At 36.5% G+C, this 13,088-nt stretch overlaps 1 protein-coding gene across 1 annotated transcript; it reads right to left on the bottom strand.

The window, feature by feature from the left end:
- Nucleotides 1-1,074: 1,074 nt before the first annotated feature.
- On the bottom strand, nt 1,075-12,094 carry LOC117341033 (vicilin-like seed storage protein At2g18540). The gene is made up of 2 exons (XM_033902854.1): nt 12,029-12,094; nt 1,075-1,932 (listed from the first exon to the last, which is right to left on the bottom strand). Exons 1-2 carry the CDS (start codon nt 12,092-12,094, stop codon nt 1,075-1,077), a joined length of 924 nt encoding a protein of 307 aa, XP_033758745.1.
- Between the last annotated feature and the right edge of the window lie 994 nt (nt 12,095-13,088).

Below are 13,088 nucleotides of genomic sequence, written 5' to 3'. Positions count from 1 at the left end.
AAGTACCGATATTGATTTATTTATTTCTTTTCGGTATCTGATTTCATTTAACCCTGCAGGAAGGGCGTAAGTATTGTACTAGCAGTCTATATTGCATGATTCGTAAAAGACAACTTAATTTGGAATCTTAGCTTTCCATATTCCCCCTATAACTTAATAATGCCTCTGGTATGTTCTCACTTCTGGCCCGCGTTCTTCTGTGTTGGTGACATGTTTCACATTTCGTTTTGATGCTGGCTCCTCCGTCCCTGTGTTGGTGACATGTTTCACGTTCCGTTTTGATGCTGGCTCCTCCGTCTATGTGTTGGTGACACGTTTCACGTTCCGTTTTGATGCTGGCTCCTCCGTCTCTGTGTTGGTTACATGTTTCACGTTCCGTTTTGATGATGACTCCTCCGTCTCTGTGTTGGTGACATGTTTCACGTCCCGTTTTGATGCTGGCTCCTCCGTCTCTGTGTTGGTTACATGTTTCACGTTCCGTTTTGATGCTGGCTCCTCCGTCTCTGTGTTGGTGACATGTTTCATGTTCCGTTTTGATGCTGGCTCCTCCGTCCCTGTGTTGGTGACATGTTTCATGTTCCGTTTTGATGCTGGCTCCTCCGTCCCTGTGTTGGTGACATGTTTCACGTCCCGTTTTGATGCTGACTCCTCCGTCTCTGTGTTGGTGACATGTTTCACGTCCCGTTTTGATGCTGGCTCCTCCGTCCCTGTGTTGGTGACATGTTTCAGGTTCCGTTTTGATGCTGGCTCCTCCGTCCCTGTGTTGGTGACATGTTTCACGTCCCGTTTTGATGCTGGCTCCTCCGTCTCTGTGTTGGTGACATGTTTCACGTTCCGTTTTGATGCTGGCTCCTCCGTCTCTGTGTTTATATCTCTGTAAATGTCGCTCTCATTTTGTTTTGGTACCTGGTAAGTTTTGTTTATGTTTTTCATCTTCTACGTTCTCTAGTATAGTACACGTTATGTTTCTCTCTTTTTGCTCCGTTTCTATTTCTCTTTCTGCTCGGTTTCTGTTTTTCTCTTTCTGCTCGGTTTCCGTTTCTCTTTCTGCTCGGTTTCTATTTCTCTTTCTGCTCAGTTTCTGTTTCTCTTTCTGCTCGGTTTCTGTTTCTCTTTCTGCTCGGTTTCAGTTTCTCTTTCTGCTCGGTTTCTGTTTCTCTTTCTGCTCAGTTTCTGTTTCTCTTTCTGCTCGGTTTCAGTTTCTCTTTCTGCTCGGTTTCTGTTTCTCTTTCTGCTCGGTTTCTGTTTCTCTCTTTCCGCTCGGTTTCTGTTTCTCTTTCTGCTCGGTTTCTGTTTCTCTTTCTGCTCGGTTTCTGTTTCTCTTTCTGCTCGGTTTCTGTTTCTCTCTTTCTCTTTCTGCTCGGTTTCCGTTTCTCTTTTTGCTCGGTTTCTGTTTCTCTTTCTGCTCGGTTTCTGTTTCTCTTTCTGCTCGGTTTCTGTTTCTCTCTTTCTCTTTCTGCTCGGTTTCTGTTTCTCTCTTTCTGCTCGGTTTCTGTTTCTCTTTCTGCTCGGTTTCTGTTTCTCTCTTTCTACTCTGTTTCTGTTTCTCTTTCTGCTTGGTTTCTGTTTCTCTTTCTGCTCGGTTTCTGTTTCTCTCTTTCTCTTTTTGCTCGGTTTCTGTTTCTCTCTTTCTGCTCGGTTTCTGTTTCTCTTTCTGCTCGGTTTCCGTTTCTCTTTCTGCTCGGTTTCAGTTTCTCTTTCTGCTCGGTTTCTGTTTCTCTTTCTGCTCGGTTTCCGTTTCTCTTTCTGCTCGGTTTCTGTCTTTCTTTCTGTTCGGTTTCTATTTCTCTTTCTGCTCGGTTTCTGTTTCTCTTTCTGCTCGGTTTCTGTTTCTCTCTTTCTGCTCGGTTTCAGTTTCTCTTTCCGCTCGGTTTCTGTTTCTCTATTTCTGCTCGGTTTCCGTTTTCCTTTCTGCTCGGTTGCGGCTGTTGCCTTTCGTTTTTAGATCATGTAAACTGTGTTTATTAATTGATAAAAAGTCATTAAATGTGCTTTATTTTGTAAGAAGAGACTACTGTCTATTTACTTCGCTGTCCCTAAAATATAAACCTTTCCAAAAGTCCATGGTAGCAGCAAACACTTATTGTCATCACACATTTACAGACGACTGGTAAGTTCTAAAATGCCGATAATGCTAGTTTAATTATGTTTTTTTTTTGTACCTGAACAGGTGTGTCGATTGTACCGCGATGTGTGACGATCCCAATAAAGTCTATCAACTGGCATACAATGTTTGACAGTATTAAGCAAAGAAACGAGGGGCGACCAAGGTCATTGCGGGAATGCTTTAATATTTCCGGCTTCCGTTCCACAAACGATCAAAGGTGGCTTGAACCATATTTATACCGGAAGTACAAATACAGTTGATATTTTTACAGAAGGTGTTTACTTGTTTCGAAATGTGATATGTTTCGTCAAGGACACAGTTAATTTGTCGATAGTGTTTACAAAACCTATGTCATTTGGTAACTGTTACTTGTTTTGATTACGGACAAAAACTGCCGGTAATTCCCAGCGCTATCTCCACCGATCCGAAGTGGCCTGACCTTGAACTGACATCTTTTGTCTTATTTGGTATTATTTTGTTGGGTTAATCTCGATCGTTACACAATATCAGATCAAACAATCATTTAGTTACTCTCACGGCTTTACAAGTCAATGGTTAATCCATACAGGTCAGCTCACGGAGCAGTTCGTTTACACATTACTGGTGTTTCCTGCAATAGGAATGGTTGGATTTGGAACAAAACATGAATGGACAGAATTTATGAATGGGAAAAGCATTATGACTGGTCTAGCACTATATGACACGAGAACTTGGCAACATTTTCAAGTTCAAAAATATTGATTGAATCTCTTTTACAGTCAGTTCGAACGCTATATGATGTAGTAAAACATCACGTGAGAGAGTGTCCCTATATAGCCGTCAACATTCGGCCCTTATTCTGATTTTTGAATCTGTGTTATTTCTCGAGATTTCCTGTATGCTCATATAGCTCATGGTTTACGGAAACATGTTTAATCTTCGACTGTTTTATGTATGAAATCAAAAAATGAATCATTGATGTATATACTTAAATATATTTATCAACCTCGCGTATGTGGACAAGTGAGTACTTTCACGAAGTCACATTATAAATGTCCGCTTCTCTCTGTGCTAACTCTGTGTAACCGACTCCAATCAAAACGTGCAAAAAATAAACAGTCATATCAATTTGAATAATTTTCTTTTGTGAATCTCTGCTTATTTTCGTGGCAATAAATTTCATGGAACATTATAATAAAAGTTTGTTTCGATTATTTAAGATTCAGTTAAAAGCTTCGGTAGTCCATTTCAATGCAACACCATTTGATTTAAATGCCAAACGAAATGTTGCCTTAGCTGTCGATTCCCTGAGAAAATGACAATTTCAACGTTACGAAAAACGATGATTCATATACTCCCAAGTGTGCACTAAATTACATAATATTAAGGAGTTTGATGTATCGAGAACACTTATTGTAGCGATCCTGGAATTTAATTGGTCCCAGGCCCAAACTATAAGTGACAATTGGATCCACGCTTAACGGTAGCAACGAAAAATAAAACCGTCCGTCTAGACACCCTGTCGGCAGGATCGGTTCTTCGGTACACTCAGTCAAAATTTTTAAGTAGATAATCATCTTTAATGGAAAACAAGAAGGATTTCAAACACGTTGTTGTATGTATACTATAAAAAAGACAATATCGTGATCACAAGCACTATTCTCAATCATTGTTTAAAACATTTGCATATTAGTCACTTATCATTATGGTTATATCAATTTCAACACTTGCAATTTTTTTTTGAAACGAAAAATACATTAATTAGGATGTTTTAAAACATACTGTACTAACTCGTTATGTTATACAGGACGTTAACATACTGTACTAACTCGTTATGTTATACAGGACGTTAACATACTGCACTAACTCGTTATGTCATACAGGACGTTAACATACTGTACTAACTCGTTATGTTATACAGGACGTTAACATACTGTACTAACTCGTTATGTTATACTGGACGTTAACATACTGTACTAACTCGTTATGTTATACGGGACGTTAACATACTGTACTAACTCGTTATGTTATACGGGACGTTAACATACTGTACTAACTCGTTATGTTATACGGGACGTTAACATACTGTACTAACTCGTTATGTCATACAGGACGTTAACATACTGTACTAACTCGTTATGTCATACGGGACGTTAACATACTGTACTAACTCGTTATGTCATACGGGACGTTAACATACTGTACTAACTCGTTATGTAATACGGGACGTTAACATACTGTACTAGCTCGTTATGTTATACTGGACGTTAACATACTGTACTAACTCGTTATGTTATACGGGACGTTAACATACTGTACTAACTCGTTATGTTATACAGGACGTTAACATACTGTACTAACTCGTTATGTTATACTGGACGTTAACATACTGTACTAACTCGTTATGTTATACGGGACGTTAACATACTGTACTAACTCGTTATGTTATACGGGACGTTAACATACTGTACTAACTCGTTATGTTGTACGGGACGTTAACATACTGTACTAACTCGTTATGTTGTACTGGACGTTAACATACTGTACTAACTCGTTATGTTGTACTGGACGTTAACATACTGTACTAACTCGTTATGTTATACGGGACGTTAACATACTGTACTAACTCGTTATGTTATACGGGACGTTAACATACTGTACTAACTCGTTATGTTATACGGGACGTTAACATACTGTACTAACTCGTTATGTTATACGGGACGTTAACATACTGTACTAACTCGTTATGTTATACGGGACGTTAACATACTGTACTAACTCGTTATGTTATACGGGACGTTAACATACTGTACTAACTCGTTATGTTATACGGGACGTTAACATACTGTACTAACTCGTTATGTTATACAGGACGTTAACATACTGTACTAACTCGTTATGTTATACGGGACGTTAACATACTGTACTAACTCGTTATGTTATACGGGACGTTAACATACTGTACTAACTCGTTATGTCATACAGGACGTTAACATACTGTATTAACTCGTTATGTTATACAGGACGTTAACATACTGTACTAACTCGTTATGTTATACTGGACGTTAACATACTGTACTAACTCGTTATGTCATACAGGACGTTAACATACTGTACTAACTCGTTATGTCATACAGGACGTTAACATACTGTACTAACTCGTTATGTTATACAGGACGTTAACATACTGTACTAACTCGTTATGTTATGCTGGACGTTAACATACTGTACTAACTCGTTATGTTATACTGGACGTTAACATACTGTACTAACTCGTTATGTTATACTGGACGTTAACATACTGTATTAACTCGTTATGTCATACAGGACGTTAACATACTGTACTAACTCGTTATGTTATACTGGACGTTAACATACTGTACTAACTCGTTATGTTATACGGGACGTTAACATACTGTACTAACTCGTTATGTCATACAGGACGTTAACATACTGTACTAACTCGTTATGTTATACAGGACGTTAACATACTGTACTAACTCGTTATGTTATACTGGACGTTAACATACTGTACTAACTCGTTATGTTATACTGGACGTTAACATACTGTACTAACTCGTTATGTTATACGGGACGTTAACATACTGTACTAACTCGTTATGTTATACTGGACGTTAACATACTGTACTAACTCGTTATGTTATACTGGACGTTAACATACTGTACTAACTCGTTATGTTATACTGGACGTTAACATACTGTACTAACTCGTTATGTTCTATTGGACGTTAACATACTGTACTAACTCGTTATGTCATACAGGACGTTAACATACTGTACTAACTCGTTATGTCATACAGGACGTTAACATAATGTACTAACTCGTTATGTTATACTGGACGTTAACATACTGTACTAACTCGTTATGTTATACGGGACGTTAACATACTGTACTAACTCGTTATGTTATACAGGACGTTAACATACTGTACTAACTCGTTATGTTATACTGGACGTTAACATACTGTACTAACTCGTTATGTTATACGGGACGTTAACATACTGTACTAACTCGTTATGTTATACGGGACGTTAACATACTGTACTAACTCGTTATGTTGTACGGGACGTTAACATACTGTACTAACTCGTTATGTTGTACTGGACGTTAACATACTGTACTAACTCGTTATGTTGTACTGGACGTTAACATACTGTACTAACTCGTTATGTTATACGGGACGTTAACATACTGTACTAACTCGTTATGTTATACGGGACGTTAACATACTGTACTAACTCGTTATGTTATACGGGACGTTAACATACTGTACTAACTCGTTATGTTATACGGGACGTTAACATACTGTACTAACTCGTTATGTTATACGGGACGTTAACATATTGTACTAACTCGTTATGTTATACGGGACGTTAACATACTGTACTAACTCGTTATGTTATACGGGACGTTAACATACTGTACTAACTCGTTATGTTATACGGGACGTTAACATACTGTACTAACTCGTTATGTTATACAGGACGTTAACATACTGTACTAACTCGTTATGTTATATGGGACGTTAACATACTGTACTAACTCGTTATGTTATACGGGACGTTAACATACTGTACTAACTCGTTATGTCATACAGGACGTTAACATACTGTACTAACTCGTTATGTTATACAGGACGTTAACATACTGTACTAACTCGTTATGTTATACTGGACGTTAACATACTGTACTAACTCGTTATGTCATACAGGACGTTAACATACTGTACTAACTCGTTATGTCATACAGGACGTTAACATACTGTACTAACTCGTTATGTTATACAGGACGTTAACATACTGTACTAACTCGTTATGTTATGCTGGACGTTAACATACTGTACTAACTCGTTATGTTATACTGGACGTTAACATACTGTACTAACTCGTTATGTTATACTGGACGTTAACATACTGTATTAACTCGTTATGTCATACAGGACGTTAACATACTGTACTAACTCGTTATGTTATACTGGACGTTAACATACTGTACTAACTCGTTATGTTATACGGGACGTTAACATACTGTACTAACTCGTTATGTCATACAGGACGTTAACATACTGTACTAACTCGTTATGTTATACAGGACGTTAACATACTGTACTAACTCGTTATGTTATACTGGACGTTAACATACTGTACTAACTCGTTATGTTATACTGGACGTTAACATACTGTACTAACTCGTTATGTTATACGGGACGTTAACATACTGTACTAACTCGTTATGTTATACTGGACGTTAACATACTGTACTAACTCGTTATGTTATACTGGACGTTAACATACTGTACTAACTCGTTATGTTATACTGGACGTTAACATACTGTACTAACTCGTTATGTTCTATTGGACGTTAACATACTGTACTAACTCGTTATGTCATACAGGACGTTAACATACTGTACTAACTCGTTATGTCATACAGGACGTTAACATAATGTACTAACTCGTTATGTTATACAGGACGTTAACATAATGTACTAACTCGTTATGTTATACGGGACGTTAACATACTGTACTAACTCGTTATGTCATACAGGACGTTAGCATACTGTACTAACTCGTTATGTTATACGGGACGTTAACATACTGTACTAACTCGTTATGTTACACGGGACGTTAACATAATGTACTAACTCGTTATGTCATACAGGACGTTAACATACCGTACTAACTCGTTATGTTTTACTGGACGTTAACATACTGTACTAACTCGTTATGTTATACTGGACGTTAACATACTGTACTAACTCGTTATGTTATACTGGACGTTAACATACTGTACTAACTCGTTATGTTCTATTGGACGTTAACATACTGTACTAACTCGTTATGTTATACTGGACGTTAACATACTGTACTAACTCGTTATGTTTTATTGGACGTTAACATACTGTACTAACTCGTTATGTTATACTGGACGTTAACATACTGTATGAACTCGTTATGTTATACGGGACATTAACATACTGTACTAACTCGTTATGTTATACAGGACGGTAACATACTGTACTAACTCGTTATGTTATACAGGACGTTAACATACTGTACTAACTCGTTATGTTATACAGGACGTTAACATACTGTACTAACTCGTTATGTTATACTGGACGTTAACATACTGTACTAACTCGTTATGTTCTATTGGACGTTAACATACTGTACTAACTCGTTATGTTATACTGGACGTTAACATACTGTACTAACTCGTTATGTTATACGGGACGTTAACATACTGTACTAACTCGTTATGTTATACTGGACGTTAACATACTGTACTAACTCGTTATGTTCTATTGGACGTTAACATACTGTACTAACTCGTTATGTTCTATTGGACGTTAACATACTGTACTAACTCGTTATGTCATACAGGACGTTAACATACTGTACTAACTCGTTATGTTATACGGGACGTTAACATACTGTACTAACTCGTTATGTTATACAGGACGTTAACATACTGTACTAACTCGTTATGTTATACGGGACGTTAACATACTGTATTAACTCGTTATGTCATACAGGACGTTAACATACTGTACTAACTCGTTATGTTATACAGGACGTTAACATACTGTACTAACTCGTTATGTTATACTGGACGTTAACATACTGTACTAACTCGTTATGTTATACAGGACGTTAACATACTGTATTAACTCGTTATGTCATACAGGACGTTAACATACTGTATTAACTCGTTATGTCATACAGGACGTTAACATACTGTACTAACTCGTTATGTTATACAGGACGTTAACATACTGTACTAACTCGTTATGTTATAAAGGACGTTAACATACTGTACTAACTCGTTATGTTATACAGGACGTTAACATACTGTACTAACTCGTTATGTTATACAGGACGTTAACATACTGTACTAACTCGTTATGTTATAAAGGACGTTAACATACTGTACTAACTCGTTATGTTATACAGGACGTTAACATACTGTACTAACTCGTTATGTTATACAGGACGTTAACATACTGTACTAACTCGTTATGTTATACAGGACGTTAACATACTGTACTAACTCGTTATGTTATACAGGACGTTAACATACTGTACTAACTCGTTATGTTATACAGGACGTTAACATACTGTACTAACTCGTTATGTTATACAGGACGTTAACATACTGTACTAACTCGTTATGTTATACGGGACGTTAACATACTGTACTAACTCGTTATGTTATAAAGGACGTTAACATACTGTACTAACTCGTTATGTTATACAGGACGTTAACATACTGTACTAACTCGTTATGTTATACAGGACGTTAACATACTGTACTAACTCGTTATGTTATACAGGACGTTAACATACTGTACTAACTCGTTATGTTATACAGGACGTTAACATACTGTACTAACTCGTTATGTTATACAGGACGTTAACATACTGTACTAACTCGTTATGTTATACAGGACGTTAACATACTGTACTAACTCGTTATGTTATACAGGACGTTAACATACTGTACTAACTCGTTATGTTATACTGGACGTTAACATACTGTACTAACTCGTTATGTTATACTGGACGTTAACATACTGTACTAACTCGTTATGTTATACAGGACGTTAACATACTGTACTAACTCGTTATGTTATACAGGACGTTAACATACTGTACTAACTCGTTATGTTATACAGGACGTTAACATACTGTACTAACTCGTTATGTTATACAGGACGTTAACATACTGTACTAACTCGTTATGTTATACTGGACGTTAACATACTGTACTAACTCGTTATGTTATACAGGACGTTAACATACTGTACTAACTCGTTATGTTATACAGGACGTTAACATACTGTACTAACTCGTTATGTTATACAGGACGTTAACATACTGTACTAACTCGTTATGTTATACGGGACGTTAACATACTGTACTAACTCGTTATGTTATAAGGACGTTAACATACTGTACTAACTCGTTATGTTATACAGGACGTTAACATACTGTACTAACTCGTTATGTTATACAGGACGTTAACATACTGTACTAACTCGTTATGTTATACAGGACGTTAACATACTGTACTAACTCGTTATGTTATACAGGACGTTAACATACTGTACTAACTCGTTATGTTATACGGGACGTTAACATACTGTACTAACTCGTTATGTTATACGGGACGTTAACATACTGTACTAACTCGTTATGTTATACGGGACGTTAACATACTGTACTAACTCGTTATGTTATACGGGACGTTAACATACTGTACTAACTCGTTATGTTATACAGGACGTTAACATACTGTACTAACTCGTTATGTTATACAGGACGTTAACATACTGTACTAACTCGTTATGTTATACAGGACGTTAACATACTGTACTAACTCGTTATGTTATACATGACGTTAACATACTGTACTAACTCGTTATGTTATACGGGACGTTAACATACTGTACTAACTCGTTATGTTATAAAGGACGTTAACATACTGTACTAACTCGTTATGTTATACAGGACGTTAACATACTGTACTAACTCGTTATGTTATACAGGACGTTAACATACTGTACTAACTCGTTATGTTATACAGGACGTTAACATACTGTACTAACTCGTTATGTTATACAGGACGTTAACATACTGTACTAACTCGTTATGTTATACGGGACGTTAACATACTGTACTAACTCGTTATGTTATACGGGACGTTAACATACTGTACTAACTCGTTATGTTATACGGGACGTTAACATACTGTACTAACTCGTTATGTTATACGGGACGTTAACATACTGTACTAACTCGTTATGTTATACGGGACGTTAACATACTGTACTAACTCGTTATGTTATACGGGACGTTAACATACTGTACTAACTCGTTATGTTATACTGGACGTTAACATACTGTACTAACTCGTTATGTTATACGGGACGTTAACATACTGTACTAACTCGTTATGTTATACGGGACGTTAACATACTGTACTAAACTATATATTTTACCGCTGAGGTGGTAACTCGATACTTCTACAATTTGTTGATAGGAATTGACGAAATATGTTTCCGAGGTAACGCATCGGCACATATATTGCAGCTAAGTGTCTCCTATAGTGGCCATCTCACAAAAGGTATTGTCAGAACATTTAGAGGACGAAGTTATCGTCACTGCCCCAATAGACGGGCCTTCACCATTTTGCATGGAAAATTATTTTCTCCATTGGCATACATTATTTTGTCGCTTATAACTGTTTAATAGCTCGCTCCCCTTGAAAGTTTTTGTTTACATTCGTGCGCTGCATATTCAACACCATTCTCATATATTTACACTTGCGTTGCACTGTCTCTAGATGAAGCTAACCAAACCCAATGTATGTAATTATCAATGTTTACGCGTGGTGATTGGACAATAATATTGCAGATTAGTGTAAACAGAATTACTTGTCTAAAATCACAAGCGATTGGGAAAAGAATTTTAAGATACATTTGTTTTAATGTTAAAGAGTAATGGACAGTGATGAATATAAGAATGTACTTAGAAATAAAAACGACCTTGTTCCAAGCAGACTCGAAATAGGGATTTGGTTGTCTACAGTCTATTTAATTTAAACAATATTTATTTGAGAATAAGTAATACAATACAATAAATCAAAAGTATACTAGAAGATTTGGTCTATCATTACATATCTCTCCGGAGTTTGGTCTGGCCTCGAGTAGAATAATGTCTAGGTTTGACTGATAAGTAAACAATCAATAATTCTGAAATTGTTGATAATTTTGCGATATCTACACACGTATATATTCGGTTGTTATTGGGTTTGAGCTTACTGACGATAAGGGGAAATTCAAAAGCATTTGCTTCAGGAAAAAAATACCCAAAACAACAGCATCTTTAACTTCTTGAACATGTTAACAACAGTCTTACTCTTAGGGATCGAGTGCCTTGGTCCTGGGTATTTACTTTTCCAATGGTAGATGCAATGTCTTCCATTTTAACTACATCCCAAGCTACTTCACCTTGTGCTGGGTATCTAGGATTGCGACGACGACACTTGTTGAAAAATATTCGATTGTGATTCTTTTCTTCTTTAGTTATTTCCGCATGTGTATATCAAAAACAAAAATATTGCTTAATTTTTTTCAAAATATTGTATAATATATTGTCTTACCTATTTTCGTTAATATGAAACAAAATCTCATTGAAACGAGAAAAATGCACAATATTTGCTGGACTAAGGGGAGGTAATCCAATGAGGATCACGCGTGTTTGTACATATAATAACATAAGATAACAGAGCTTTTGTAGCTTTATTGAGTCTAAATTAAGGGTAACCATGAATTGAATCATGTATAGTACTTTCAAGACGATGTGCCCTGCCATAATGTTCAAATCTTTTTAAATTCCTAACGGTCTTGGTGATGTTCCTTTGTACATGTTTTGCTCTCGTTTGATTGACTTCGGGTTTAATGGGTTTTTTTTAACACGTCGATATTTTGTTCTTTGTTCAGTTTAATATTCGGGAAAAAATGTGTATGCCTTGATAAATCTCTTGCTGTACATATGTACCAAAGTCAATGATACGCTTACAAAACATCTGTTAAAACGTTTCACATAAACATTTCACTGGTCTAGATCCGTCTATGAATGTTGTCATCGGCAGTTTTAATTAGGAAATTGCGGTGTTAACACAGAAAAAAAATAGGATGCTCACACTAGAAGCTTCCTTTATATTGACCGCTGAAAATTGGATCACATGATTAGAAAACTGATTTTTATCAAAATATGTAGGATTTAAATGCAGTTTGGTACAAATCTATGATATATGTATTTTCTGGGATATCTTTTATAACCTATGGCTGGAAAAGGAACGCGTCTCGATCTCACGATAAGTCTGTCACATACCGTTGCATACCATCAGACATGGAAGCTTCCAGGATTGCTTGATATATTTTGTATAGGTATTATATACGGCAGTGTATCCAAA

Source organism: Pecten maximus, chromosome 2, assembly GCF_902652985.1.
Source record: "Pecten maximus chromosome 2, xPecMax1.1, whole genome shotgun sequence".
Lineage (NCBI taxonomy): Eukaryota > Metazoa > Mollusca > Bivalvia > Pectinida > Pectinidae > Pecten > Pecten maximus.
The sequence above is the reverse complement of the archived record's forward strand: the minus strand, read 5'-3'. Positions and strand labels throughout refer to the sequence as shown.

What these genes read in the sequence shown, in the direction of transcription:
- LOC117341033 (XM_033902854.1), bottom strand. Translation starts at nt 12,094, where the DNA reads ATGGAAGACATTGCATCTACCATTGGAAAAGTAAATACCCAGGACCAA. An exon ending in AAGGCACTCGATCCCTAAGA is followed by an intron (nt 1,933 to 12,028) that starts GTAAGACTGTTG and finishes TAAAAACGAAAG; the next exon opens with GCAACAGCCGCAACCGAGCA.